At 60.8% G+C, this 27,801-nt stretch overlaps 1 protein-coding gene across 3 annotated transcripts in view; it reads right to left on the reverse strand.

The window, feature by feature from the left end:
- The window catches only part of HSPG2 (heparan sulfate proteoglycan 2), a 96,105-nt gene that overhangs the window by 10,895 nt on the left and 57,409 nt on the right, over window positions 1-27,801 (reverse strand). The window contains exons 34-77 of one of the 3 annotated variants that reach the window (XM_069479522.1): window positions 24,817-24,909; window positions 24,445-24,525; window positions 24,099-24,329; window positions 23,528-23,641; window positions 22,379-22,506; window positions 22,152-22,238; window positions 20,683-20,741; window positions 20,329-20,496; window positions 20,076-20,186; window positions 18,272-18,372; window positions 17,996-18,176; window positions 16,798-16,923; window positions 16,493-16,645; window positions 16,271-16,413; window positions 15,856-15,991; window positions 15,624-15,778; window positions 15,246-15,396; window positions 14,331-14,482; window positions 14,112-14,247; window positions 13,528-13,673; window positions 13,244-13,379; window positions 12,995-13,146; window positions 12,115-12,250; window positions 11,789-11,940; window positions 11,194-11,332; window positions 10,947-11,098; window positions 10,295-10,430; window positions 10,033-10,184; window positions 9,666-9,804; window positions 8,942-9,093; window positions 8,618-8,765; window positions 7,329-7,480; window positions 6,794-6,935; window positions 6,212-6,363; window positions 5,685-5,826; window positions 5,450-5,590; window positions 4,982-5,116; window positions 4,564-4,745; window positions 3,998-4,193; window positions 3,554-3,733; window positions 3,009-3,269; window positions 1,764-1,968; window positions 1,143-1,240; window positions 471-737 (exon numbers count right to left, since the gene is read on the reverse strand). In XM_069479522.1, coding sequence (XP_069335623.1) covers window positions 471-737; window positions 1,143-1,240; window positions 1,764-1,968; window positions 3,009-3,269; window positions 3,554-3,733; window positions 3,998-4,193; window positions 4,564-4,745; window positions 4,982-5,116; window positions 5,450-5,590; window positions 5,685-5,826; window positions 6,212-6,363; window positions 6,794-6,935; window positions 7,329-7,480; window positions 8,618-8,765; window positions 8,942-9,093; window positions 9,666-9,804; window positions 10,033-10,184; window positions 10,295-10,430; window positions 10,947-11,098; window positions 11,194-11,332; window positions 11,789-11,940; window positions 12,115-12,250; window positions 12,995-13,146; window positions 13,244-13,379; window positions 13,528-13,673; window positions 14,112-14,247; window positions 14,331-14,482; window positions 15,246-15,396; window positions 15,624-15,778; window positions 15,856-15,991; window positions 16,271-16,413; window positions 16,493-16,645; window positions 16,798-16,923; window positions 17,996-18,176; window positions 18,272-18,372; window positions 20,076-20,186; window positions 20,329-20,496; window positions 20,683-20,741; window positions 22,152-22,238; window positions 22,379-22,506; window positions 23,528-23,641; window positions 24,099-24,329; window positions 24,445-24,525; window positions 24,817-24,909 — 6,499 coding nt within the window. Of the gene's footprint in view, window positions 1-470; window positions 738-1,142; window positions 1,241-1,763; window positions 1,969-3,008; window positions 3,270-3,553; window positions 3,734-3,997; window positions 4,194-4,563; window positions 4,746-4,981; window positions 5,117-5,449; window positions 5,591-5,684; window positions 5,827-6,211; window positions 6,364-6,793; window positions 6,936-7,328; window positions 7,481-8,617; window positions 8,766-8,941; window positions 9,094-9,665; window positions 9,805-10,032; window positions 10,185-10,294; window positions 10,431-10,946; window positions 11,099-11,193; window positions 11,333-11,788; window positions 11,941-12,114; window positions 12,251-12,994; window positions 13,147-13,243; window positions 13,380-13,527; window positions 13,680-14,111; window positions 14,248-14,330; window positions 14,483-15,245; window positions 15,397-15,623; window positions 15,779-15,855; window positions 15,992-16,270; window positions 16,414-16,492; window positions 16,646-16,797; window positions 16,924-17,995; window positions 18,177-18,271; window positions 18,373-20,075; window positions 20,187-20,328; window positions 20,497-20,682; window positions 20,742-22,151; window positions 22,239-22,378; window positions 22,507-23,527; window positions 23,642-24,098; window positions 24,330-24,444; window positions 24,526-24,816; window positions 24,910-27,801 lie in introns of all 3 variants that reach the window. The other 2 variants (XM_069479521.1, XM_069479523.1) reach the window with 2 other exon arrangements.

The following is a 27,801-nucleotide window of genomic DNA, read 5'->3' on the forward strand; positions in this document are numbered from 1 at the left end:
AGGGGGTGCTGGGGCAGTGTGGGTGAGTAGGTTGGGGAGCAAGTCATAGGCTTGGGGTAAACAGGTACTGCCTTAAAGAAAACACAGTGCTCGTGCCTGCCCTGCACCTGCTGTCCTCGTCCCTCTCTATTATGTCTGCTCTGCGTGCATGTGACGTCTCTGCCATCAGACTGGGCTGCAGGTCCCCCCCATCGGAGCAGGTACTGCCCGCAGGTGAGGACCACGTTTGTTTTCCCTCTTGATGCCCCATGGCATAGCTCCTTCCCTGTAAGTTCCAGCCTGCCCTGGGGGACGCTCATTTTTATCTCCTAGTGCCACCGCTTGTAACGAAACCCGCCCCTTAAAAACACACGATAGAAAATCCCCCAAGAGAGTGGGAAGGAAGAGGAAAGCAGGCAGGCAGGGGACAGCCCCGCGAGAAGCCCCTGCCCCGCTCGCCGGCCCCCAGCAAAGGCCCCTGCAGCCTTCACCTTGCACGAGCAGCAGCACGTGGGACTGGGTGGTGCCGGCGGCATTGGTGGCGGTGCAGCGGTACTGTCCCGCGTCGGCCAGCTCCACGTGGGCGATCCTGACAACGCCTCCGCTCTGCACGATGCCAGGCCGCAGGCGCCCTCCGACTTTGCTCCACGTCACCTGAGGCTTGGGGTCACCCAGGGCCAGGCACTCGAACTCCACGGCGTGGCCGACCACCACGGTCTGCACAGAGGTGCGGATGTTGATGAGCACCGAGGGCAGGGCTGGGGAGGAGGGAGGCAGAGGCCCAGTGAGATCAGACTCCCCGGGAAAGGTGAGCACGGGAGCCCTAGGCATTCATTCATCCACCATTGGCTTTTTCATCCGTTCGCCCATGAACACACTTGTTTGCTCTTTTGCCTGTGCATTGACTCACTCGTGTGTCCGCTCATTCATTCTTTTTTAAATTGTTTTTTTTGGGGGGACAGAGTCTCACTTCTTCCCTCCCTTGCAGTATTCTACAAGCACCCTTACTCTACGTTAGACATAAACAAGGTAAAATAGAATAATTCTCTTTATTCTTACACATCTAGGGGGCTTCCTGGGGAACATGGTCCGAGCCCAGTGTCCCTCTCCCCTTCTCATCTCTGTCCCCTGCTCTTGGCAGAGGCCTGAAGCCACCCACCTACCTTGGACAACCAGCTGGGCGCTGGCCTGGGCCTGCCCCCAAGGTCCATGGGCCTGGCAAACATATGTCCCTTGGCAGCTCTGGTCCAAGTTCTGGATTCTATAAACAAAAAATAAGACACGGAGTAAAAGCAATTGATGAGAATGCTTTGCAACTGTGTGGGAGTTAAAAGCCGACATAGGTCTGCACAGTGTCAACTTCTAGTCTCCCAATAACCACACGAGACAGACGGGCAGGGTGGGGGTACCACACCTACTTTAGATAAAGACCTATGGACTAGAGCTCAAGATTGTACCGTTACCAAGTAGCAAAGCTGAGATCCGGGGTCATTTGTATATATCTGGCCCCAGAGCCTGTTCTCTTTCCTCCAATAATAATGCAAATATGGGCCACTGTTTACTAAGGGCCTTCCACGCACCAAGCACTGTGCAAGTGCTTTAGATCTCATTTCAGGCTTATACAACCCATTGTACAGCTGAGAAAACTGAGGCTCAGAGAGGTGAAGTGACTTGTCCAAGGACACTGCTTCGTGCTGAGCCCGTAGGGCAGGTATTCTAACTCAGCCCCACTGTGGGCCTCAGGCCGGGGTGCCCAAGTCCAGTCCTGCCCCTGCTCCACTCACCGAAGCACCCCATCCTGCACGCTGTGGCCAGGAGGCAGCTGACCCCCTTCCTTGAACCAACGGAGCTGGGTGCCCCGGTCGCTGGGCACAGCACAGTGGAACTCAACGCTGGCCCCGATGCTCTTGGTCTCCAGCTGGGGTGTGACCTGCACGGTGGGTGTGGATCCTGCCGGGATGGCGGTGGCAGAGACGGAGCCGGAGGGGCCTGCGGGGACAGGTACGAGGTTCTGCAGGTACATGTGCGTATGATGTCCCTGGCGCCCTCCCCAGAGACCCAGGAAACCGCCATCTCAACATTCAAGTGACGTTCTTCTCCTGGTAGCCTCTCTAGCCAGGGAAAAGGCTTTTTGGTGGCAGATGCATCTGCTCACTCGCGCAGTCACTCAGGCAACATGGCAGGAGGCCTGCGGAGTGGGGGGCTGTGGTTCCACAGCTTCTGGCTTTCGGTGCGGGGGGCAGTCCACGACAAGAGCAGGAGGGGCTCGGCCATTTTAAGGAAGGACAGCTGCAGTTCTGGCTGCAGTGTAGGATAAGGAATCCAGGAACTTGGCCATGGTGAGGACGCCTACACGTGCAGGGCAGGTGGCAGGCCGGGTGCGGACGCGAATCGTTCCTGTTTGCTCAGTGCCTGTTATGAGCACCGGGACTGACATCCACGCACCTAACTCAGCCTATGTGGTTGGCAGCATTCTCTCCATTTACAGATGAAGAAACGGAGGCTCAAAAATGTTAAATGACGTGGCCAAGGTTGCACAGCTAGCAAGTGACCAAGCTGTGCTTTGAACCCGGGTCTGTCAGCCTCCAGAGTCCAGGCTCTTGACCAGGGGGCTACATCTGGCTTTGCCCCATCGATGTAGGAGACCACGGAGATGCTGATGCTCCGGGCACGCTGGGCTGGGCGCTGCCTGTCACTCACTCACTGTTGTCCCTGTCAAGCATTTACCCAGCCTGTCATAGGCCCTGTGGCAGATTAGCCTGGGCCTGCTGAGACGCCTGGGTCAAGGCCCTGTCCTGAGTGTCCTCACCGTCTGGCGGGGGAGGCAGGCTGCTATTAACGTAAACGCAATCGCTTCCCCTGGCAGTGCACCGTCTGGGGCAAGCCTATCTCAGGCCTTGGAGAACGTGGGCGAGGAGGGCTCTCCAGGTGGGGTAACGGAGGGAGGCCTTCGTACCCCAAGTGTGGGGCCCCAGGTACCCACGGCTGGGTCATCGAGGGCCTGCCCAGCCTGAGCAGGGGCTGCCTACCTTGGACGAGCAGCTGGGCAAAGGCCTCAGCCAAGCCCACCTTGTTGGTGACCTGGCAGCGGTAGCGGCCTGAGTCCTCAGGGGCCACGTGCTCGAAGTGCAGCAGCTCATTCCTGGCAGTCGCCCCCCCGGGAAGGCTGCCACCCACGCGGCTCCACTGGAAGGTGAGCGGGTGTGTCCCGTGAGCCAGGCACTGGAGCTGCACCGTCTCCCCTGCCCGCACCGAAGCGTGCTCTGGCACTGTGGTGGCGTAGGGTGGGCCTGCACGGGGAGGACACGGAGGTCAGGGTGGCGAAGGGCAGAGGTCAGCATGGCAGCAGGCAGTTGGACAAAGGATCAGGGAAGCTGGACGGTGAGCCCAGAGGACGGGGGATGAAGAGAGCGAAGGTGCCAGGAGGGGTGGGTCTTGGGCAAGGGCAGGCTCTGGGTCCCTGGGGTGCATGCGGCCTCTGGATGGTTCTGTCCACAGTGGAGCCTGGTGTGGGGGCTCAGACCTCCATGCAGTGCACAGAGGGGAGACCCAAAAGAGGGGGTGAGCGCCTTACTCTCCACGTGCAGGACGACGGTGGCCTCAGAGTGCCCGGCAGGGCTGGTGGCATTGCAGATGTACTGCCCCGAGTCCTGCTGGGCCACCCTCGGGATGATCAGTGTGTCACCTTCCAGCTGGTGCTGCCAGGGCAGCGGGGAACGCAGCTTGGACCAGTGGATGGTGGGCGTGGGGCTGCCTGTGGAGGAGAGTGGAAGGTGGCGGAGGTCGCTGGGCTGCCCCCCAGGGGCCAGCTGAGGGTGGCAGTGATGGGGAAGGGGCCTGGGTGATCCTGCCCTCCTCGGGGGCCACTAAGTGGACACCTCAGCCATTACTGGGAGATGCTAGCAGCAGAGTCTGCCCTGCGCCCTGTCCCTGGGCACGACATCATCTCCAGGTCTCATGTGTCTACACATCAGGCCCCGGGGCTCTGCCAGCCCTGTGTGCCAGCCCCCGGCCACACCTGTGGCTGAGCAGCGCAGGGTGGCCGTGTGTCCAGCCTCCACGGTCAGCTCGGTTTCCTCCACCTCGGCCTGGGGGGCCCCTGGGGCCATGGTGCCCGTGTCCACGATCACCTCCACCCGCTTCTGTGCTGTGCCCAGCGCATTCTGAGCGAGGCACACGTAGGTGCCCGCGTCTGACGGTTCCGCTGATGAAATCTGGGAGGAAGAGAGGGTTGGTTACCTGGTTACCAAGTGGGGACGCGGACATCGGCCCCCACTCTGGCTTGGGTTTCCGTCCTTCCTGTGCCCTTCCCTTGACTTCCAGCTCTCCCACCTGGCTGCCTGAGGGCTCACCTCAGGACACCCCACGCGTCCACCTGTCCACGTGGTCCTCAGCCCACCCATTCTTTCTTCCTTCTTCCCTCTCAGGCTCCAACTACCCACCCTGCACCCGTCCCATCTCTCCCTTCCTCTCTCCATCCACCCGCCCCCCCGCTGCCCTTCCACCACTCTCTCCCCGCACCCCAGCTCGAGGCTGGGCCCTGGCCTGCGCCTCAGACCCAGAGGAGACACGGCCTGGCCTCACCTGCAGCACCATGTGGCTGTCCCCGTGCCCATACATCCGCTGCTCCAGCTTGGCAGGGGTGCCGATCCGGGTCCACCGAGCAGAGGAGCGGGGCTCCCCCGCACTGACACACTCCAGGGTGATGGCCTTTCCCGCTTTCACCCGCACGGGGCCCTCAGGGAGCACGGACACCGTAGGGGGCCCTGCCCAGAGGAATGACACGTGCTGACAGACGTGCAGGGCTGGCCACGTGCACCCTCACAACCCCAGCTCAGTAACTGCCGGGCGGGCGCCAGTCTCCCCACTGCTCTGAGGTGGAAACTGAGGCTCAGAGAGGGAGAATGTCCGAGACGGAGTCAGTGGCAGAGGCGGGATTTAAACCTGGAGGACGTGAGCTGAGAATCAGGAGGGCAGAGCCCCGGGGTCGATGCCCACTCACCATGCACGCTGAGGTTCACGACACTCTGGGCCACACCGTAGGGGTTGGAGGCCACGCAGCGGTAGGCGCCGTGGTTGCCGGGCCGGGCGCCCACGATGCTGATGACGGAGCCGTTGGGGCTGATGTGGATGTTGTCTGTGGGGTTGCAGGGAGGGGAGGGTGAGCGAGGTCGGCCTGGTCCTTTCTTGCCTTGGTGCTGCCAGCCGGTGCCCCCTGCCCCAAGCACCTGGCCCCTCCGGCCTGGGTGTGCCCAGCTCATGGAGTCACAGACGGCAGAAGATAAAAACGTTCTTGGAGACTCCTGGGTCCGGGCCCCTTACCACATGGATGTGGACGCTGAGGCCCCGAGAGGGAAGGGCCTTCCCCAGGGTCACACGGTGACTTTGGTGTGTCCCTGCCTGCTGCCCTGCCCTGGCACACTGTGGGGATGACCGTCCCTCATGCCTGCCTCCAGCCGCCCCCACTCACCCTCTAGCTCCTGGTTCCGCGCCTTCCACTCGAGGGTGACGGGGGCTGCGCCCTCGTGGATGAGGCACGTGAAGCTGGCGTCCTGTCCCTGTTGCACGGTGCTGCTGGGCGGGTCGATGGAGATGACAGGGCTCCGGAGGCCTGCGGGCGAGAGGGCAGAGGTCCGGGCTCAGCAGGGGGCCCTGCCTCAGCTCTGCTGTCCCTCCTCCCTCGCCGGGGCATCTGCCACACTCACGGTAGGAAGAGCCCGCGCTGGGTGGGACGGTGACCGTGAAGGAGGCCTCCTGCGGAGGGCCTGAGCTGCTGGCCACACGGCACACGTACTCTCCCGCGTCGGCCGGGGACACGTGGTGGAGCCGCAGCTGGGAGCCGTGGGTCTGCCGGAGGGAGGAGGGGCAGCCGTCAGGCCAGAGCCCTGGGACAGGGAAGTCCCCAAGCCCGGCTGTGCCAGTTCCCAGGAGTTCTCCATGGGTCTCAGGCGCTTGGGGCTCCAGCTGGTGGGCATGGAGGAAGCCCCTCTCACGGAAGCCTAGTTAGAAGTCCAACCCACTCACTCTGTAGTGGGGAAACTGAGGCTCAAAAAGTGGTTAAGCAGCAGAGCCAGGAGAAAAACCCAGGTCTCTTGACGCCCAGGCTGGTGAACTCTTCCCCCCAAAGTATTTTATCCCCTGTGGTCCCCAAGCGGGCTGGAGTTTGCACGAGGTTTGGGTGCAGCTTGACTCCTTGCCTGCCCTGGAATCGGCCCCATCCTGGCCCCTGTACCTGGTGCCGGGCGGGGAGGCTGCCCCCGCGCTTGTGCCACGTGACCTGGGCGTGGGCCTGCCCGGGCACCACGCAGTTCAGATCCAGGGTCTGCCCTTCGGCCACGTGTGAGGAGGAGGCTTCGATGTGGATGGGCTGGGCCAGTCCTGGGGCTGTGGGCACAGGGGGTGGTGAGAGGGGCCAGGCTCCCGGGGATGAAGGCAGGGACTGAAGGTGGTGGCACTGAGGCCGACTGGTCCTCCTGGAGGCACAGTGGCTTGACGGTGGGTGACAGGCTGTGCTCCATTCACCTAAGAGGGGTCTCCTTTCCCCAGGGACTAGGATACTAAGATGTCATCATGAGACCCAGGGCTGGTTGCAGGGAGGGACCAAAGAACTGCCAGAGACTGGAGCCACAGCGGCAGCTAGTCAGGCTTTGGCCATCACCAGATTTGGGAACACCAGGTTGGCTTGATCCTCAGCTGCAGAAAACCCCGCCCCCAGGCAACAACGGGGGCCCTGCCGGGACAGCAGATTGGAGCATGGCCAGGAGGGGCCCCCACGCCTAGGCCGTAGCATCGCCCACTGCTCCTTGTCACTCACCAGGAATGGGGCTTGGGCTGGAGGCCTCAATTGTGACCAGGACAGATGCCTCCAGGGTGCCTGAGCTTCCAGTCACTTGGCACGAGTACTCGCCAGAGTCGGCAGGGGACACCTGGTTCAGCCTCAGCAGGGGGCCGTGAACCTGGCCAAGGTGGGGGTGAGAGTGGGGAGGGTGGGCTGGGAGGCCAAGGCCTTCAGATGCCCAGAGCCTCTGGTACCCAGGACTGTCACCCACAGTCAAAGGCGACCCCCTTTGACATTAGACATTGTGGAGCATATATTTATTATGAGATTTTCTCTGGTAGGAGGATGTCAGATGTCTTGAGAGGCGTCCTCTTCTATTTTGCACCAAGGTGCTGTGGGCCTGGTGGTGGCCCTGCCGTGCCCAGCCTGTTCTCGGCTTCCTGACTCCAGCAATCTCCTGCCATAATCCCCCCAAACCCTGGCTGCTGGGGCCACTTCCCTTCGGGGCTGGGCTCGGACAGGACTGTGGGGGTGGGAGGAGGGGTACATCCTAATTTCTCCAGCCCCTTACCTGGTGCCGGGCGGGGAGGCTGCCCCCGCGCCTGTGCCACGTGACCTGGGCGTGGGCCTGCCCGGGCACCACGCACTTCAGATCCAGGGTCTGCCCTTCGGCCACTCGAGAGGAGGAGGTCTCGATGCGGATGGGTGGCGCTCCGCCGGCGGCTGGGGCACAGGGGGAGGTCGGTGAGCTGAGACCCCTATCGCTGTGCCCCCAGCCCCTCCCCTGGGTGCCCAGATGTGCAGACCAGAGGCCGTCTGGGGAGAAGCTTCTCTCCTTTCCCACTCTAGAGGCTTGGAGCAGCTGGGCTCGCCTGAGGGTGGAGGCGCTTCACTGTCCTGGCGCCACTCCCAGGCAATGGACCCACCGTCTCCTCCTTTTCCCACGTTCCCAGCACCACTGGGGCCAGGCCTTGGGGGCAGACACCTCCACACAGTTCACTGACGTTTGCCAAACTCGAATGGCGTGTGGCTAAAAACCCAGACGCGGGCCAGATTGCCTGGGTTCAAATCCCAGCTCTGCCACTTACTAGTCATGTGACCTTCAGGAAGTTACTTTACCTTTCTGTGTCTCAGTTTCCCCATTTGTAAAATGGAGAGAACAATCACACCTACCTTAAAGGGCCATGGGGAGGATGAAATAAATGAATTGATATGTGTATTCTAACAGGGCCCGGCACCTAGGAGTGCTCGATCACGCCCAGCACCCAGCGGCCCGCGCTACTGTCATGATTTCTGCCGTAGAGCGCGCCCCGCGCTACCGATTACTGCACGTCTTCCTTTCGGGGGATTCACTTCACAAAACCTTACATCCTTAGCCCCATTATAGGCAACCATTTCCGTGAAATAAGGACAGGTCTGATGTGTTATGTTTTTCCCTAATCTACCACCACTACTAGTAAAGATGTTTACTGGGGTACAACCTAAAACCACCCTCCAGTACCCCAAGAGGTGCAGTTCCCAGGCTTCATGGAGCTCAGTGAATTGTCTCTGTGATGAGACAGTTGGGGACAAGGGCTCTACTACCCCCTTCACAGATGGGGACAGTGACAAGCAGAGGTGAAGTCCCTGTGCGACATCTCCGAGCGTGGACAGAGGAGCTGGGGCTCAGGCTGTAGAAGCCAGACCCCAAAGCCTGGGCTGCCAGGCCCTCGAGAGGGCAGGAACCACCCCACGTGACCTGGGGTCAGAGGGGCAGTTGTCTCCAAGTGCCAAAAAGTATTTCCTTCCCCCCACGCTGCCTCTGGTCTCCCTCCTTTCTCCCCTCCTCTGGCCGCCCAGACCCACTGCAGGGACCCTCACCAGGGACGTGGACAGAGCTTGAGCCAGAGGCCTCGATGGTGACCAGGACCGAGGCCTCTAGGGGGCCAGAGCTGCCCACCACACGGCACACATACTCGCCCGAGTCGGCCGGGGACACCTGGTGCAGCCGCAGCCGTGAGCCGTGGGCCTGGATGGGGACAGGACAGAGGACAGAGTGAGGTGCCACTTTGGAATCTTGGAAGGCCTGGGGCCAAGGTCTAACCTCTGACCCACACCCCACAAGGGCTCCCCGGCCTCGTTCCTGGGCAGAGCTAGCCAGGGCCCCCACATCTGGCGGTCCTCCCCTCATTTCCTGCCACATACCTGATGGTGACTGGGGAGGCTGCCCCCACGCTTGTGCCACGTGACCTGGGCGTGGGCCTGCCCGGGCACCACGCAGTTCAGATCCAGTGTCTGCCCTTCGGCCACCTGTGATGACGATGACTCAATTCTGATGGGCATGGCACCGCCAGAGGCTGGGGCACAGAAGCAGCAAGTCAGGGCTTAGCCACAGTCAGAATTGGGGACTGGGTTTGGAGGGACATTCAGCCGTAGGAATCCATCCCCCAAGGGAACAACAAGAGTTAACACTTATTAAGCGCTTACGGCATGCCGGGCATTGTTCTAAGCACTTTATATGTACTAACTCACTTAATCCTCACAAAATTCATAAACTTCCTGTGGTGACAGAAATGTTCTTTTATCTGCACTGGCCAAGACAGTGGCCACTAGCCGCACGTGGCTACTGAACACTTGAAATGTTAGAAACAGAATTTTAATGTTTATTTAATTTTCACTGCCACAGGTGCCTGGTGGCCGCCGCACTGGGAGTGCAGCTGTGAGGCTGGAATGACCGAGATGACAACGTCACTGCTGAGGAAACGGGGGCGGGAAGGGGAAGTAACTCTCTAGGGCCCTCAGTGGTGCAGGCAGGATTGGAACCCGGCGTCTCCCTGCATGGCCCCTGCCCCGACCACCGCGGGTCTGAGGACTCTCAAAGCTCCTCCCCAGGGAGCTCTGTCACCCGTGTCTCCTTCGCTACACTCACCGGAGGGGCTGCTGGTGCTGGGGGACACGGAGACCACGATGGAGGCCTCCAGGGCGTCGATGTTGTTGTTGGCCCGGCACACGTACTCGCCCGAGTCAGCCACGGACATTTGGTGCAACCGCAGGCGGGAGCCATGGGCCTGGGCGGGAGGGTGGAGATGGAGGGGAGACGGAGTCGGGGGGCCCCGGGGTCACCAGCTGGCCCAGGCCTCCCCTGTCAGACCTGCCAAGGCTGCCTTCTGTCTACCCAGGGCCCAGTCTGCGGGGGCTTCCAGGGCGTGAGAGAAGGAGCCCATGGGGCTGACCCCGCACTGCCCACCCCAGGACACTGGGGTCCCACCCCTGCAGCCATGGCTCCACGGCCGTACCTGGTGTCGGGAGGGAAGGCTGCCCCCACGCTTGTACCACGTGATGACAGCCTGGGGCTGTCCGGCCACCACGCAGTTCAGATCCAAGGTCTGTCCTTCTACCACCGTGGGGGACGAGGACTCGATCCTGATCGGTCGGATGACGCTGGGCACTGGGGATAGGGGGACACACAGCCAGAGTCAGACAACAGTGACAGCGCCGAGGACCTCTCTGCCTCCCCCTGCAGCTGCCTGCCTGGACCCCTGCCCTCTGCGCTCTCACCATGGGAGGGGCCGCTGCCCTGGATGGTGACGATGAGAGAGGTCTCCTGGGAACCGGCACCGTTACTGACGTGACACACGTACTCGCCCGAGTCCGCAGGAGTCACTTTAGGAATCCGTAGCCGGGAGCCCACGATCTGGAGGGAGCAGGTGTCAGTGGGTGGGGGCGGCACCACCATGTCTTGGCATTGCTGCTGCCTCCCCTGGACTCTGGGAGTCCCCCTGCCTCGCCTGGCGCTGGGCCCCTGGCCTTCCTGCGGCTCCTGTCTGTCTCTGGGCTGGGGTGGACAGCGCCTCTGGTATTTTGTCTCCTTTCTAGAAAGGCTGCTGAGCCCTTTCCCCCACAGTGTGGACACAGCACCCCGCTGGGGCTCCCGTGGCCTGCGAGCTGCCTGAGGGCAGACGACTGTCTTATTCCATCTGGGATCTGCAGTGCCAGGCACAGGACGTGGCCTGGGGCAGCTTCTCAGGGAAACTCAGCATCAGTGGATCCAGCTGAGGTCCGCAGGACTACAGTGCAGGGCCCACCCAGCAAGGCACTCAGTGTTTGTTGAATGACTGAATAAGCACAGAGCAGGGTGCTGAGAGCCAGCCCCACTTCCCATCAGGGCCGGTGCACCCCGCTTTTTCCCTCCCTGCCTACGGCTGCGTACCTGGTGCCGGCTGGGCAGGCTGCCTCCACGCTTGTACCAGGTGATGGTGTGGGGGGCCTGGCTGGCGACCACGCAGTTGAGGTCCAAGGTATGGCCGTTGGCCAGGGAAGCTGAGGAGGACTCGATGCGGACGGGGTACACCACGCTCTGGGCTGCGGGGGCGAGACGGAAGGCAGGGGTGGGAGCTGCTGGGGTGCAGCGGGCCCCCGCAGCCTTCCTCCACCTGCAGGACCCCTGAGACACTCACAGTGGGAGGTGCCATGGCGCTGCTGGATGGTGACAAGGACTGAGGTTTCCTGAGTGCCTGAGCTGCTGACCACGCGGCACACATACTCCCCAGAGTCGGCCGGGGTCACCTGGAGTAGCCGCAGCCTTGAGCCATGCACCTGGGAGGGGCAGGCAGGAGGGGCAGGATCAGACCTGGGCACTAGGGCTCCTGGCCAGGCCCCTGTTCCCTTCCCTGGCCCCCTTCTGGCCCAGCCAGCTAGAGTGTGACGGAAGATCTTCCAGGGAGAACCACCTTGTCCCTTCATTTCCCTTGCCCCACGTTGGGACTGGGTCTAGCCTGCCATCTCACCCATGCCAGGGACCGCTGAGACTTAGCACCAGGGAAAAGTGGGCACCAGTGTTTGCTGACATGGTATGGGTAGGTGAGGTGGGCAGCGTGTGCCCACTTGATGGATGAGGACACTGAGGGTTGGGGAACCAAGTGACTGGCCTAAGGTCTCACGGCAGGCAAGTGGCAGAGCAGTGTCTGAACCGAAATGTGTCTGAACCCAAAGCCTCAGCTCTGTATGCCACAGTGACACGGTCCTCCAGGCCTTCCTCAGTCCCCCTCCTACCTGGTGCCGGGCGGGGAGGCTGCCCCCGCGCTTGTGCCACGTGACCTGGGCGTGGGCCTGCCCGGAAACCAGGCAGTTCAGATCCAGGGTTTGCCCTTCGGCCACGTGTGAGGAAGACGACTCGATCCGGACTGGGGGGGTGACCCCAAGTGCTGGGGACAGAGGGCAGAGGGTCAATCCCTGGCTGCGAGGTGGGAAGAGACGGGGCTACTGGTCTCATGGCAGGAGCAGTCAGAGGCCCCTGACCCTGCCACTGCAGCAGTGGGGAGGCCCCGCCCCCTGCCCTGGGCTGGGCCCCAGCCCCACCCTGCCCCAGAGCTACTCACCGGGCACAGAGCCTGCAGGCTCAATGGTGACCAGGACGGAGGCCTCCAGGGGCACAGAGCCGCCCACCACTCGGCACACATACTCGCCAGAGTCAGCAGGGGACACCTGGTGTAGCCTCAGCAGGGAGCCATGGGTCTGTCCAGAGTCGGGGGGCGAGTCAGAGGGAGCCCTTGTGGGACCCCTGCACCTGCGCCTGCAGCCCTGCCTCACTCTGACCCCCGAGGCCTGGCCATCAGCTCTGGGTCGGTTTCCCTGGCCTGCTCTGTGGTGGGGAAGGGACACTCTCGTCCCAGGAGTGGGGTGGTGAGCTGGGGGGGGCCTTGGGGAACGGGGCTCACACTCCTTCCACATTCCATCACTTCTAGATACATATCTCAAAGTCTCTGAAACCAAGATGTACCTACGATGAATAATCTTGCAATTATAAATAGAAGCTTTTTTTGTCCTCCGAGGTACATAAAATAATGGTGCATCTTGCAATCAGTGGTATCTTAAATTCTATAAAATACAGTAATAATAGCTAATGGTATTATGGTAATATTGACAGCTTAGAGCACTTTCTACGAGCCTAACCTCTGAGTATTTTGCACGTGTATTAATTAATCTTTAAGACAATTCTGTAAGGTAGGTACTATTGTTACCATTCTAGAGATGCTGAAACTATAGCACAGAGAGGTTAAGTAACTTGCCCAAGGTCAACAGCTAATGAGTGTTGGAACCAGGATTCATAGCTGGGCTGGCTGGTCCTACATGCTGGGTTCTGACCACTGTACTACACACCCGTGCAGTGGGGTGCAAGGCCACCTCTATCTCAGAGGAGCCTCCACCACCCAGGAGGCACCCCCTCCTCCATGGCGGGTCTGACCCCAGTCTCATTACCTGGTGCCGGGCGGGGAGGCTGCCCCCACGCTTGTGCCAGGAGACCTGGGCGTGGGCCTGCCCAGGCACCACGCAGTTCAGATCCAGGGTCTGCCCTTCGGCCACTTGTGAGGACGACGGCTCGATGCGGATGGGCTGGGTGCTGCCGGGGGCTGGGGGATATGACAGTGCCTGGTCACTCCAGTTCTCTGAGGTGGCCCCAGCCTGTCCTCCTTCTGCATCCCCGCCCAGCCTGGCGGCCCCACTCACGGTAGGCGAAGTTGGCTCCCTGAGTCCTGGTTACTGTGACCCTGATGGAGGCCTCCATGCCGTTGCTGGCCCGGCAGACGTACTCCCCCGCGTCGGCGGGCGAGGCCTGGAAGATGTACAGGCGGGAGCCGCGCACCTGGGCAGCGGTGGGCGGGGGGTGAGAGAGGGGCTTCCCGGAGCCCAGCAGGTGCCCCCACCGCTGCCCCCCAGAGCTGGGAACCGCCAGTCCCCCAGCCCCCACAGCCCCTGCCATGGCCCCTTCCCATGTTCCTGGCGCCATGTACCTGGTGTCGGGCGGGGAGGCTGCCCCCGCGCTTGTACCATGTGACCTGGGCATGGGCCTGCCCCGCCACCACACAGCTCAGATCCAGGGTCTGCCCCTCGGCCACTGTGGAGGATGAAGACTCGATCCTGACAGCGGGGATGGGTCCTGGGGCTGTGGGGACAGGAGTGAGGGTAGTACGTGCTCCCCAGAAGAGGAGGCAGGAGCTGTCCACCCTGGAGCCAGCTCAGCCTTGGGTTCCGAGGCCAAGCTCATGCTTTTGGGGGCTTGGTGGCCTGAAGCTTGATGTCCTCAGTTCAGCAATGGGTCGAGCCTTGCAGAGGGGAGTCAGGAAGTGAGAGCAATGAGGGTGGTGGGGACTGGGAGAGAGGAAGAGGAGGCAGGAACAGACACCAGAGAAGTGACGTGGCCAAAGAGATGGGAGGATGGCGTTGACTCAGACAAGTGGCATCTGCCTGGGCAGGGCCCCATGGCCAACTCCCGCTGGGGCCTCCTGCCCAGCACCAGCAGCAGGAGCACTTGGACCTCACCACCCTGGAGGGGTTGCTGCCCCCTCAGCTTGCCGTGTCACTGGGAGTCACTCACCAGGGATGGAGCCAGCAGGCTCGATGGTGACTAGGACAGAGGTCTCCACGTGCTCAGAGCCGATGACCACACGGCACACGTACTCGCCCGAGTCGGCAGGGGACACCTGGTACAGCCTCAGCAGCGAGCCGTGGGTCTGCGGCAGACGGGGTGGGTTGGGCGGGGCTCGGAGCAGCCCCATCCGACCCCTCCAGCAGGCTGGCCCTGGGGTGGCTATACCTGGTGCCGGGCGGGGAGGCTGCCCCCGCGCCTGTGCCATGTGACCTGGGCGTGGGCCTGCCCTGGCACCACGCAGTTCAGATCCAGGGTCTGCCCTTCGGCCACGTGTGAGGAGGAGGGCTCGATGCGGATGGGCTGGGTGCTGCCGGGGGCTGGGGCACAGGGGGGCTGCTCAGAGCCTGGGCTCTTGAGCCCAGCCTGCAGCCCTGGGGCAGACAGCCTGGGACGCGACCAGGCCCTAGCTTGGGAGGGCTGATAGGTGGCCTTTCTGGGTCTGGGACCACACTCTTTTGCCTCAGCGTGGCCACTGGAATGTGCCTCCTTCTCTCCCCCCCTCTAACTGGGAGCTGGAGGCCCGTTTGCCCACCCATGACGTCTTGATGACGAACTGCGCTGGCCTGCAGGGAACCAGAGACCTTCACCGCCCAGGTGGGCCCAGGACGCAGACAACAGCGATACAGCTCCCCTCTGCAGTGTCGCCACGTGCTCACAAGTGGTTTCCACTGACACCATCTCATTTAAACCACACTATCGCCAAGCAGGTGGGTGATATTGTCCCATTTCACAGATGGGGAATCTGAGGCCCCCAAAGGTAAAAAGAGATTCAAGGCTGATAAAGGGCAGAGTGAGGATTTGAACCCAGATCAGCTGGACTCCCAGGTCCGCGTTCAGCCTGGACTCTCTGCTGCTTCCTGATGAATGCGGAAACATTACCCTCACATGGGCCCTAGGTAAGCGCCACCCACCGTGTCCCAGCCTCAGTCCCTTTATCTCCCTGAGCCAGCGGGGAGGATCAAAGCCTGCCTGGAATGTCCCCTCTGTCCTGACACCACTGAAGGGGCCACGAGCACCTTCCCTGGGAGGAGAGGGCACATCCTGGGCACAGCCCCTGCCCAGCCCCACCTGGCTCCTCACCTGGGGTGTGGCTGGGGCCCGAATGGGTGCCGTGGAGGACAGAGATGACAATGGAGGCCTCCTTGGGGCCTGACCCGTTCTCCACCCGGCACACGTACTCTCCAGAGTCCGCTGGTGAAACCTGGGAGAGCCGCAGCCGGGAGCCGTGGACCTGGGCGGGGAGAGCAGAGGTATGTGAGGACGAGGATGGGTCTGTAGTCACCACTGCCTCTGACCTCAGATTCATTCAGCAAACTCTCAGGCGCTCTGCTAGGAGGTAAGGCCTCCCTGCCGAGGAGAGTGCAGGGCAGGGTGGGGCCTCCCCAGGCATGGGCAGCCCCCCCCAGCCAGAGCCCCTGGTCCCCAGGCACCCCGCCACAGGCGCAGGGACCCTCCTACCTGGGCGTGGGCAGGCAGCCTGCCCCCTCGCCTGTACCAGGTGACCTGGGCATGGGCCGACCCTGCCACCACACAGTTGAGGTCGAGCGTCTGTCCTTCAGTCACAGAAGGCGATGAGGACTCAATCCTGACTGGCGGTGCGCTGGCACCTGAGGCTGGGGAAGAGGGACGTGAGCAGGTCTCGGGGAGCCCTGCAGGACCCCCACTCCCTCCGTTCCCAGAGGGCCCGCACCTGCGTGGACGACCACTTGGATCCGGGCCTGGGCGGTGCCGGCGGGGCTGGTGGCCACGCAGAGGTAGAAGCCGGCGTCCGCGGTGGTGATGGCCGGGATGAGCAGCGTGGCGATATCCGTGCGCTCGGACCGGGCCTGCCGTGGGGCGGGAAGGGTCAGCCTGGCAGGGCCACCAGCGAGGGGACAGACGGGGCATAAGAGGGAGAGGCAGGCACAGAGCCAGTATCAGCACCCAGGGGGCACCCAGCGGGGCAAACCCAGGCAGCAAAGAGGACGCCAGAGCCTGCCTGCAGGGCTGCGTGGTCTGAGCAGGCCGCCATCGTGGATGTGAAGGGGGCAGCGAGGCGGCCCCGGGACAGGGAGTGGTGGCGGGGGAGGGCGGCCAGTGCTGTGGCCTGGGCCAGGTCTGCTCACCTGTGGGGGGAGGCTGCCGCCTTCCTTCCTCCAGGTGATGGTGGCGCTGGGCACGCCTGCGGCCCTGCAGTACAGCCTGACGGTGCTGCCCTCCTGCACCTCAGTCTTCTCTGGGCTCACCTGGACCCTGGGCCCGCTGCCCCCTGCGACAGAGCCCGGTGAGGACGCTGCTCTGGGCAGCCGCCAGGCTCCCGGCCCCCACCCTCAGCCCGGGCCTCTCACCGTGCACGTGGAGCACAGCCCTGGCCACCTGCTGCCCGGCGCTGCTGAGGGCGCGGCACAGGTACTGGCCCTGGTCCGCGGGCTCGGCGGCTGGCAGGCGCAGGATGCCGCCGTGGATTTGTGCCTTCTGAGGGAGCTGGCCGCCAGGGCCCGCTGACAAGGAGACGCAGGGTCAGTACCCACCGGCACGGGTCTTGCCCTGGTGCCCTGGGGGCTGCAACTCCACAGCCTCGAGTCCCCCCCGCCCCCAGCCCTCCCTCACCAGGAGAGCCAGGCCCTGAATGCCACTCCTGCCACGGCCTCACCTGTCCACTCAAGGGTGGGCGTGGGGTTCCCGGTGGCGCTGCAGCGGAACTCAGCCATCTGCCCCGGCTGCACTGTGAGCTGCGGCGGGTGGATGGAGACCACAGGGGCAGACGAGGCGCCCGAGGCTGACGGGGGCGGAGGAAGAACATGCGTCAGGGTGGGGAGTGTTGTCCGACTCACGGCAACAGCCTCCTTGCCGGCTCTCGGCTTCCAGGTCAGCCCCCATGGCTGTCTTGCACGCGGCAGCCAGAGGGAGCTTCGAAAACATCAACGGGGTCTTGTTCCTTCCCCGCTTAAGACCTGTCCATGGCTTCCTGTTGCTTTTAGCATAAAACCCAGACTCCCTGTTCTCATCCGCCCATACCGCCTGCTCTCACTTCTGCCCACGTCTTCAAGCTCCTCACCAGCCCTGCTTCTGCAGCCCCAGCCACGCTGGCGTCATTGTCGCTCAAACACAGCAACACGCTCGGGCCTCAGGGCCTCTGCACATGCTGCTCCCGCTGCCTAGAACACTCTCTGCCAGCTCCCCAATGGGCACAACACCTACCTTTCCTTCCCAGCTTAGATGTCACCTCCTCAGAGAGGCCCTTCCTGACCACCCATCTAGTGCAGCCCCCCACCTCGTTTCTTGTTTTCTCACCACTGTTTATCCCTCGCCTGGCACTCATCACATGCATGATTATCTTTTTATTTTTTGAGACAGAGTCTTGCTTTGTTGCCCTGGCTAGAGTGCTTAGCTCATAGCAACCTCATACTCCTGGACCCACACGATCCCCCTGCCTCAGCTTCCCCAGTAGCTGGGACTACAGGCACACACCACACCTGGTTAATTTCTCTATTTTTAGTAGAGACGGGGTCTCACTCTTGCTCTCGCTGGTCTTGAACTCCTGAACTCAAGGAATCCTCCCACCTCAGCCTCCCAGAGAACTAGGATTACAGGCGTGAGCCACCATGCCCGGCCCATGTGTAATTATCTTGTTTGTTCATTGTTCCCATGGCTATGGTCTCCCCAGCAGGAACATATACTTCAGGAGGGCCAAGACCCTTTATGTCCATCTCTCCTCTGCCTCCTCAGAGCCTGCCCAGGACCAGGCACACAGTAGGTGCTCAGAAATGATCGGCTGCGTGAAGAAATGGTGCGCTAATCCTGGTGGGCATGGGGGGCGGGGGTAAGCTAGGCATAGACGGGAGGTGTACCCTGCACGTGCAGCGTGGCCGTGCCCTGGTCCATGGCGAACATGTTGGAGCCGGTGCACACATAGGTGCCCGCGTCACTCGGCTGCACGTTGCGGATGGTCAGGATGCCATTGAAATCCATGGCTCGGGCGGGCAGTTTCCCGTTGTGCAGGCGGGTCCACACCAGGGTGTAGGCCGGAGACTGCAGGGCAAGGGGACGGGGTGAGGGTCATGGGTGGGCTCAGACCCCAGAAGACAGACCCCCCCACCCCCACCCCTACTCTCTGCCCCGCACACCTTGCTCTTGGCCGTGCAGATGAAGGTGACGTCGGCCCCGGGGCGCACGCTCTGGCTCCGCTGCTCCTCCACTGTCACTGTGATGGGTTTGCTTGGAGCCTCTGTGGGGCGGGAAGGCCCCCATGAGCTGGTGCCAGCCAGGGCTCTGCCCCGTGGCCACTCTCTCTTTCCCCATCCCCCCTTCTGGGCATCACTGCCTTCCTGGTCCAGCTTAGCTGCCCGTCCACCCCTGGTGCCTTCCTCCCCGTGCTGGCTGGACCCCGCCCTCCCGTTCTCCCTGCTGGCGCACGGCCGGCGGGATGTGGTCGGGGAACATCACACATCACGCTACAAGTGCATTTGGCTCTGGTTCACGATCACAGACCGCAAACGAGCTCCTAACACTTCACACTTCCCTTAGCTCCAACTGGGTCCCTCCGTCTGGTTTGAGTTTCTACCCTCCCAAATAACTATTTCACACCTCCTCCCATCTCCTCCAGCCTCCCCAGCCACTGTCACAGCTGGTGGCTTCAACTCTTGGTGAGAAAACAGAAACTGCCAGTCAGTTTTCCCATCTTCCCACCTCCCTCCTTCCTGGTCCTTGAAGGATGGGACCCTCCTGCCCCCGCAGTCCCACCCCTGCACCTTCTGAGTGCTGGACCCCTCCCAAGGACTTCTTCCCTCACCCTCTCATGGGTTCATTTCACTCCACAGACAAATGTGTTCTAGAATTTCCCACTTCTGAAATTCCCCCCAACCCTGTGCTCTCCCAGCCACGGCCCCATTTCCTGGCCGCCCCTCAGAGCCAAGACTCCTGCAAGGGTTGTCTACACTGGCTGCCCTCCCTTCCCTTCCATTCCCTGCTCCACTCCAGTCTGGTTTCTACCCCTTCTCTGCACTGCAAAACACTCGTTCAAAGCATGACCGCCTCTGCCTCCCCGGGGCGAGGCTGGAAGCCTTTCCTTCCCCACTCCCCCGGGGCAGCCTCCTCCCCGCTGCTCTTCCTCTCCAATTTGACGTGGGAGAGGCTCCCTGGGGCTCTGTGCTGGGCCCTGTCCTCCAGCCATATTCTGCCTGGGTAACTTCACCCTGCCCCATGGCTTTAAATACCATCCCTATGCCAATAGCTTCCAAATTCATTTCTCTGGCTACGGCCTCTTTCCTGAATTCAGACTCACATGTCCAAACCGCCTGCCCGATGGACCCACTTAGATATCTTCCCAGACATCTCCGACTTCAGCAAGTCCAAACCGAACTTGCGATTCTCTCTGACCTGTTTGCAGCATGTGCTGTGGTACACATACCGCAGCCCCCGGACCCCAGGGCAGGGGCGCCAGGGTGCGTGTCTTACACCGGCTCTTGGAGCTTTCTCACCGCATTAAGCAACAACTGCTCACAGTGGAAATGCGCTTGACGACATGCCTTTATCGGATGCCTTCCCTTCCTGTCTCTCTCTACCTCCCTCAGCTTCTTGCATGCAGATCCTTGGTTCAGATTCTGCCTTTGAGGGAGCCTGAATGAAGACACTCTCCTGCCAGAGCCTCCTTCATCTCAGTAAATAGCACTCCGTTTACCCAGTTGCCAGAATCCAGTTCCCTGGGCACCACCCTTGTCTTTCTCCCTCACTGACCACAACCAAGTCCTGCTGATTCTGCCTCTAAAATGGCCCTTGAATCCATCGCCTCTCCCCATCTCCAGGGCCTCTGCCCTTGTCCAGGCAACCACTGTCCCCTCCCAGCAGATGAAGGCACCGTCTGCCTGGGTCTGCAGTCTGCAGCCCAGCCCAGGACAGGCAGTACTGTGGACAGGGGCAGCAGGGACTCACCAGTGACCAGCAGCTCTGCCCGGCTGGTATTGACGTGGTGGAGGTTGCGGCAGGTGCAGATGTAGACGCCGGCATCCGAGGGCTGGACGCTGGGGAAGTGGAGCTCAGAGCCTGGGGGGAGGGGATGTGAGCCTGTCAGTGCAGGTGTACCCCTTCTCCCATCCAGCCCCACACGCGAGGGGCTGGGACAGGCCCCTGCCTCCCCTCCCACTGCAGTGGCTCAAGGGACTGAGGAGCCTGGGGCTATGGGTACCTTGATGTCGCTGCTGGGTGCTGCTGGGCAACGGCCGCCCGTCCTCACGGGACCAGTAGAAGTAGTGGGGTGGGCTCCCACTGACCTGGCACCGCAGGGAGTGGGGGCCACCTTGGGGCACGATGCTCCGGGCAGGATGCACCTGGACCACCAGTGGGGCCTGGCTTGCTGGGGGTGGGGTGGGGACAGGAGAGGCCAGTCGGGCAGGAGGCCCCAGCACGCAGCTTTTTCTCAGACATCTCTGTTCTACCAGAGACTAGGGTGCCCCACCCTCAGCCCAGACCTAGTATCCCCCAAACTCCCAGGGTCCCTGCCTTGCCCATCACCCCCATCCTGGGCCATGGTCCCACTTACTCTGTGGCACGCACCGGCCCCCTCGCACATTGGGATTGCCCACGTAACCTGGGGCACACCTGCAAGGGGGAACAAGGACCAGCTCTGTCAGGCCCCAAGGGTCCCAGTGCCTTATGGCAGATTTGGGGACCCAGAAGCTTGGCTGGCTGCCTCATGTGGGGTGAGGAGACTGAGAGCTCTGGAAGCACTTTGGGGACCAAAGAGGCCCCAACACAGGGCATCAGTGAGCTGAGAAAGGAGAATGTAAGGGAGTGTTAGCACGTTGACTAATGAGGGCGGTAAATTATTCTCCAGGGAAACATTCATTCAACAAATGTTTATTAAGCAACTACTATGTGCCATGCTAGATGTTGGAAATACAACAATGCACGTGATGAAGTCCCTGGTTTTGTGGAACTTCCTAGTTGGGAACCCAATGTGGAAGTGCAAAATGAGAGTGAGGGAAGCATTATCAGGCCTGTGAGAGCTCAAAGAGGGGCATTCATTCAACCCTGAGAATCAGGGGGGCTTTCCAGAGGATGGGACTTCTGAGCTATTGTATCACCTCGGAGCAGGCTGCACTCTTCTTTCAGAGAGCTTATCATGGTTTGTAAATGTATATTTGCATGATTATTTTTTTTCCTGTCTTGTCTCCTATTAGGGGCGGTAGACTCCATAAGGGCTGGGACGGAGTCTGCTTTGGTCACCACTTTATCTCCAACACCCCAGCACAGCTCGCTGCAGGGCACACGGTAGATGCCGGATGAAAATGTGCTGAGTGAGTGAGTAAAGCCAATCTTGAAGGCTGAGTAGGAGTTAGCCAGGAAGGGGAGGTTTGGGGTTGAAGAATGTTCCACGCAGAGGGGACAGCACATGCAAGATCTGAACATCAAGAATTTAAAAAGAGGCCGGGCGCGGTGGCTCACGCCTGTAATCCTAGCACTCTGGGAGGCCGAGGTGGGCGGATCGTTTGAGCTCAGGAGTTCGAGACCAGCCTGAGCAAGAACGAGACCCCATCTCTACTAAAAATAGAAAGAAATTATATGGACAGCTAAAAATACATATAGAAAAAATTAGCCGGGCATGGTGGCACATGCCTGTAGTCCCAGCTACTCGGGAGGCTGAGACAGGAGGATCGCTTGAGCTCAGGAGTTTGAGGTTGCTGTGAGCTAGGCTAATGCCACGGCACTCACTCTAGCCGGGGCAACAGAGTGAGACTCTGTCTCAAAAAAAAAAAAAAAAAAGAATTTAAAAGAGAAGCCCAGCTAGAGTACGACGTTGCGTGTCAGAAGTGGGAAGAGAATGGCGCACAGTAAGGATGCCTGAGGAGCCTGGGCTTATCCCAAGGGCAATGTGGAGTCTTGGAAGGGTTTGGGGCAGGGAAAGAACATAGTCCTGGTAGAGACTTTTCTGAGCGACACCATTAGGGCTTTCACCTAGGAGTCTGCCATTTGTCCCCCTCCCTTCCCTCCTCCTGTTTGCAAACTTACTGCTCACAGTACTGGCCAGTGTAGCCGGGTTCGCAGGCTGTGCAGCGGTACCCACCAGCTCCCAGGCTCTCACAGGTGCGGGAGAACCTGGGGTAGGGGAGGCAAAGGTCAGGTCCTAGGACGCCCACTCCCCATCTTGCTCCTTCCATGCCTGCCCCGAAAGCCAGGGCAATGCCCTCCATGCCCCAGTGGGGTTTTGTCCTTGGGCCTTGAACAAGGGCACCCACATGTTCTCTGCGTTGGTCAGTGGGCAGGCACAGGGCTGGCAGTCCTCGGGCGTCCCGGCTGTGGCGTCTCCGTAGTAGCCAGGGGCACACAGCTCACAGAACTCCCCGGCAGCGTTGTGCTGGCATTGCTGTGGACGCAAGGATGTTAGACACCAGCCATTTGGCAAAATTTACCAAAAGCCTTTAGATTTTGCAATCCCTTCATCTAGAAATTTCAAGTTTGTGAACTTATGTTAAAGAAATAATCATGGAAGGGCACAAAGATTTCATTATGGGGATATTCATCTCAGTGATGTTTATTAAAGCAACATGCAGGAAACAAACCCAAACATCCATGAGTGGGGAACTAGATAAATTTAAAGTACATTCATCCAAATAGCTATCAAAAAAGATGATGTTGATTATATTTCTTATATTTTTCTACCTAAGTACCTGTAATATCAAAGGAAAGTAAAGGTATACACCTGGATATTTGGGGGTAGAGTTTTACCATAAAACCACATGTGGGTTACATATTCTCCTCCGAGGAGATCCGTGTCTGTTGTATCAACACAGCGGGTCCTTGCTCCATGTTTAGTTTGTGGCCCTGACGACCAGCGGCCCCTGACATGTACCCCACAGGCTATACGGACACTACTCTGACAAGTCCAGGTATAAAAATATACCTGATGATATAGAAAGATGTTCAGGAACTAGTAAGGGGAAAAAGCTGATTACCAAACAGGATGATCCTATGTTAATTTGGAAAACGAAAAGTACATTAATGTGTGTACATATTTGCCCAGAAAGGGAGCCAGAGAGCTCACTCCACAGTTGACAGTGATCCCCCCAGGTGGGAGGGTTACGGGGGATTTTTATTCTCTTTTTGGGTTTTCTCCGTAGTCTGACTTCTCTACAGAGAATATGTGTCACTTTGGTGATAAAAAATATTAATAGCAAGACCAAAGTTTTCCTACAAAGAAGGATGTAACTCCATAGCTCTGGCCACCCCACCATGCACAGTGACCTGACCTGCTGACCCAGGTGCTCCAACCCACAGGCCGTGCCCCATGACCTTGCCCCTGGATCGAGGCCTGCCTTGCCTGGCCCTGTCCGCCCACCCAGGCCCAGCCCAGCTGACCCCCTGCCCCGGCCTGGCTTGCAGCTCACCGAGCAGGCACCGGTCTCCGGGTGGCACAGGTCTGAGTGGCCGTTGCACTCACACAGCTCGCAGTGGCCGAGGTAGAGCCCACTCCCAGTGCGCGTGTAGCCGGGGGCGCAGTCCTGGGGGCAGGGAGCAAGGTCGGTCTTTGGTCCCAACAGGTCCCATCCCAAGCCAGCAGCCCAGAACCCCTCCGCTCGGGTGTGGGCTGGAGCAATCTGTGCTTCTGTGTCCCTGTCTCTGGTGGGCACCCCGAGGCCGAAAGCTAGGTCTTAACCACGGGAGAGCACAGCCCACGCTTGAGGCAGTACCGCCCAGTGGTTAGGGCACGCTGGGCTTTGGAGCCCATCAGACCCGCTTCAGATGAGTTTCTGTCATGTGTGTGCCTTGGGCGTGTGTTAAGGGGGATAATTATACATATTCCAGGAGGAATATGTATTAGGAAGAATACAAGAGACGACGCAGGTGCCGGGGCCATCACAGTGCTGACAGCAATCGCGGGCCGTGGTGATGCCAGTTGATCAGCTTGCTGATGCAGCCGCGCCTGCGCAAAGGCGGCTGGGCCGGCCACACGCTCACCTGGCAGGACAAGCCGGCATAGCCCGGGGGGCAGCGGCACTCCTCCACCTCGAGGGCCCGGGGTCCGTCCGAGGGCCCGGGCTGGGCGACCTCCAGGCTGACCGCGCTGATGCTGGCCGCCAGCGGCACCGAAGAGAACGTGGCCCGGACCAGGAGCTCGTCCAGGTCAGCCAGAGCCATCAGGAGGTGCTCCCGCGTGGCCGGCTGCCCGTCGGGCCGGCGCCAGAATTCCTAGGGAGGGGGACAGCAAACATGGGCGACGCAGGAGTGGTGGGCTCGAAGCCAGGCGCCAGATCAGGGTGGAGGGTGGGGTGGGGTCAGGCACGGGTGGCCAAGTGGCCCTCACCTCTCGGAAGACGATCTCGTAGCTCTTCCTCTCAGGACCCTGCACGGCTGGCTGGGAGGCCACCAGCATGATGTTGTTGCCCTGGGGAGATACCAGCGGGATTGGGAAGGGAACTGAGGGGCTCTCGGGGCACAGGGGGTCCTCCACCAGTCCCAGCCTCCCACCTGTCTGCTTGAGCAAGCCCATGTGCCCAAAGGAGTCAGACACTCCTCCCAGCACCCAGACCTCTGCTTGGGAAGTGGGGTGGGGGTGTGGGCCTGACCCCCAGCCGGTGTGGGCCAGCTGAGTGCTGGACAGAAAGGACAAACACTGAGGGTGCCCCTGGCTTCCATCTTCCCCTTCTGCCCACCGGCGTGGAGGCCGCATGCTCACTGTGATCTGGACGTCAGGGTCCGAGAGTGGGCTGCCCTGAGGCCCTGCTGTGTAGGAAAGGGTGTACCGCAGCTTCCCGCCGTAGGCCGCCACCTGCAAAGAGGCAAGCCCGGCGGTCACAGGGTGACGGTGACGTGCCCTCCTCTTGGGTGTGACTGCTTGACCAAACAGGTAGGGGCGGAGCCTCTCAGACTTTTATGCACCTGTGCTGTGCTCCCCTCTGCCCTAAACCAAGAGGCCAGGATGCCGGGACTGTGGTTGCCTAGGAAACAGGACATCTCTCAGTCCTTCCGCAGCCTCAGGTGTGGTGGTGACGACCCTGAGCAGGCTTGCTCTGTTCTGTGCGGTTCCCTGTTCCCCACTGCCCGGTGGTCCCCGCACACGAGCTCTAACTCCCTTCCATTTGCAGGAATTTCCCAAAAAGCAGACAACGGTAGTGACAGGGACTGGCATGGGGAGGCTGCAGAAGATTCGCAAGTTCTTGGCCACAGGGTGGAGCAGAGGGCGGCCCCTCGGAGACCTTGCCTCCTGGGCAGGAGGTTTTGTTTGCCCAGAATCCAATCCAGTCCCTCCTTCCTGCAAACCATAGAACAACTCCCCCAACACGCAGGCCATGAGGTGTGGGGGGCTCAGCCCCCTACAGTGGAGAGGTGAGCCGGGCCTGGCCAATCTGCATATCCCACCACTGCCCCATCAGGGATGGACAAGTGACCTGGGCACTTCTGCTCTTTCTCCTGGGACAGAGAAACTCCCTGCTCTAGTCAGACGGGAAGCTGGAGAGCGGCGCCAACCGAGACAGAACCCTAAGGAGCCCTGGCCCCAGCCACGCGTGACACCACACATCCTCGGCCTCCGCAACTGCACGAGCCAGTGGGGTCTCCGCTGCAGACAGGCCAGCTGCACTTGGGTGTTCTGCTGCTCGTGACTGAGGAGTCCTCACGCGTGTCACAGGGACTTTCACACCGGCAGCCGAGGCCCCAGCTCTGCCCCGTGGGATTTTCCCTTCCTCTGTCACCAGGGCCCACGTCCAGCTCAATACCGCGCTGCGTCAGGCCGTCCCCATCTGTCCCGCTGTGCGCTCACTCAGCTGCTATTTATCAAACACCTACTGACTGTGCCAGGCCCTGGGCTACGTGGGCCGGAGGGATGTTTTCCACAAGCTCAGGGTGTGGAAAGGAATTCGGGACATAACCAAAAAACCATGAAACAACCGGTTTCCTGTTTGCTTTGGATGCCAAGTTCACAGCCACGTCTGGGACCGGCTTTCTAGCAAGTTGCAGGCACGTAGGGCACCGCGGGGAAGGGGCAGACTCCGCGGCCTGAAAGACCTGGGTTCAAGTTCCAGCTCTACGACCTTGGACAAGGCGCCTAACCTCTCTGAGCCCTACTTGCCTGGTACGGAAACGGGAGTAAAAGTCATAGCTACTGTGAAGGGCGCTGTGAGGACTGTAACACAGGACACGTAAAGTGACACACTCGGCACAGTACCGAGTGTGCTCCGACACCCACTGACCCCGCGCCGCCTCCAGCCCCACCCGGCTCCGGCAAATTCCTCCCCCCCCCCCCCCCCCCCCCCCGCCACCCCGCCCCCTCGCCCTGACTTTATCACACAGTGTCCGTATTCTTAAGGGGCTACTCCCAATTGCTTAGTGAGCAAGACGGAGGCGGTATCAACACGCATACGAATGCCACTGCGGCAGCTGCTGACGGTAGTCACGCTGCTGATGTGACAGGAGTGACAATAGGAAGAACGGGGGCTTGGGAGGCCGGGGCCTCTTCTGCCCGCACGCTGGTGCAGCACACAGCCTGGTGAATGCTTCCAGAATGGATGTGTGCAGTACCATGACCTAGGCCGGCGATCTGGACACAGGGTCAAGGGAGCCCGGAGGAGAGAGAGAAACTCCCAGGTGAGACAGCCCTCGGCCGGGGCCCAGGGGCCAGGGGCTGGCTAAAGGGCAGGAGCAGAGCTGAGTTCCCTCTCAGCTGTACTTTGACCCGAACATAGGACCCCAGGCAAGGCCCTCGCCCCCTCCCCATGGGCCTTGGTCTACCCATTTGTGTCATAAAGGGCTTTGACAAGGCCTTGATAATATTGTAGGATTCTACGGCACCCCCAACTCCCTGTTACCTTGTCCCCCAGGAAGGCCTGGGGCAGCTGCCAATAATAGAGGCTTCCAGGAAGCAGAGAGAAGCCTTCGTAGGACAGAGAGAACTAGGACAGAAGGACAGGCTGTGAGAGCTGAGGGGAGTGGGGGTTGGGGACAACAGGGTAGAGACGGTCCCCACAGGGGTGGACAGCCACCCGAGGGAGGCTCAGCAGCAGGGCAGAGGGACAGAGCACCCCACCTGACAGCTCAGGTCCTCGCCCTGCTCTGTGGACAGCCTCCCTCCCCCTCTGGACCCGGACTCCCAGTTGCTTCCCCTGGGCGTGGTCTGGGTCCTTCTCCTGCGGACCCAACATCTGTGTAGAACATTGGTAAACATTCTAAAACTGAGCAGCTCTTTTAACGTATATATCATCGATTTGGAGGAAAACGTGAAGTACTAGTCTAGGTAGTGTAAAAAATTGTGAAGTTGGTTCAGAAATGACTGGAGGCTAGAAAGCAAGGTGGGTGGGGGTCCCTTGGTGAGTGACTCGGCACATACCTGAGAGCCTGCTGGGGAAGACAGAGAAGCCGAGGAGGAGGAGGAGGAGGAGGAGGAGGAGGAGGAGGATGAGGAGGAGGAGGAGGAGGAGGAGGAAGAGGAGGGGGGAGCCGCTCGCAGAGCAGCTGCAGGCCGGGGATGGGGCGAGAGCCCCCGGGGAGGGGGTTGGGGGTGGGCAGCAAAGCTGGAAAGGAGCTCCCAGATCTCAGCATCCATACGCCTCTGGGCCTCGTCCACCTGGGGGACCGGGAGAGGGAGGACAGAGATAGGGAGCAGAGAGGGACAGAATGGACACTCATGAGGCTTTGCCTGCCCCCAGCTGTGCCCAGGCCCAGCCAG

This window comes from Eulemur rufifrons, chromosome 8, assembly GCF_041146395.1.
Source record: "Eulemur rufifrons isolate Redbay chromosome 8, OSU_ERuf_1, whole genome shotgun sequence".
NCBI classification, from domain to species: Eukaryota; Metazoa; Chordata; class Mammalia; order Primates; family Lemuridae; genus Eulemur; species Eulemur rufifrons.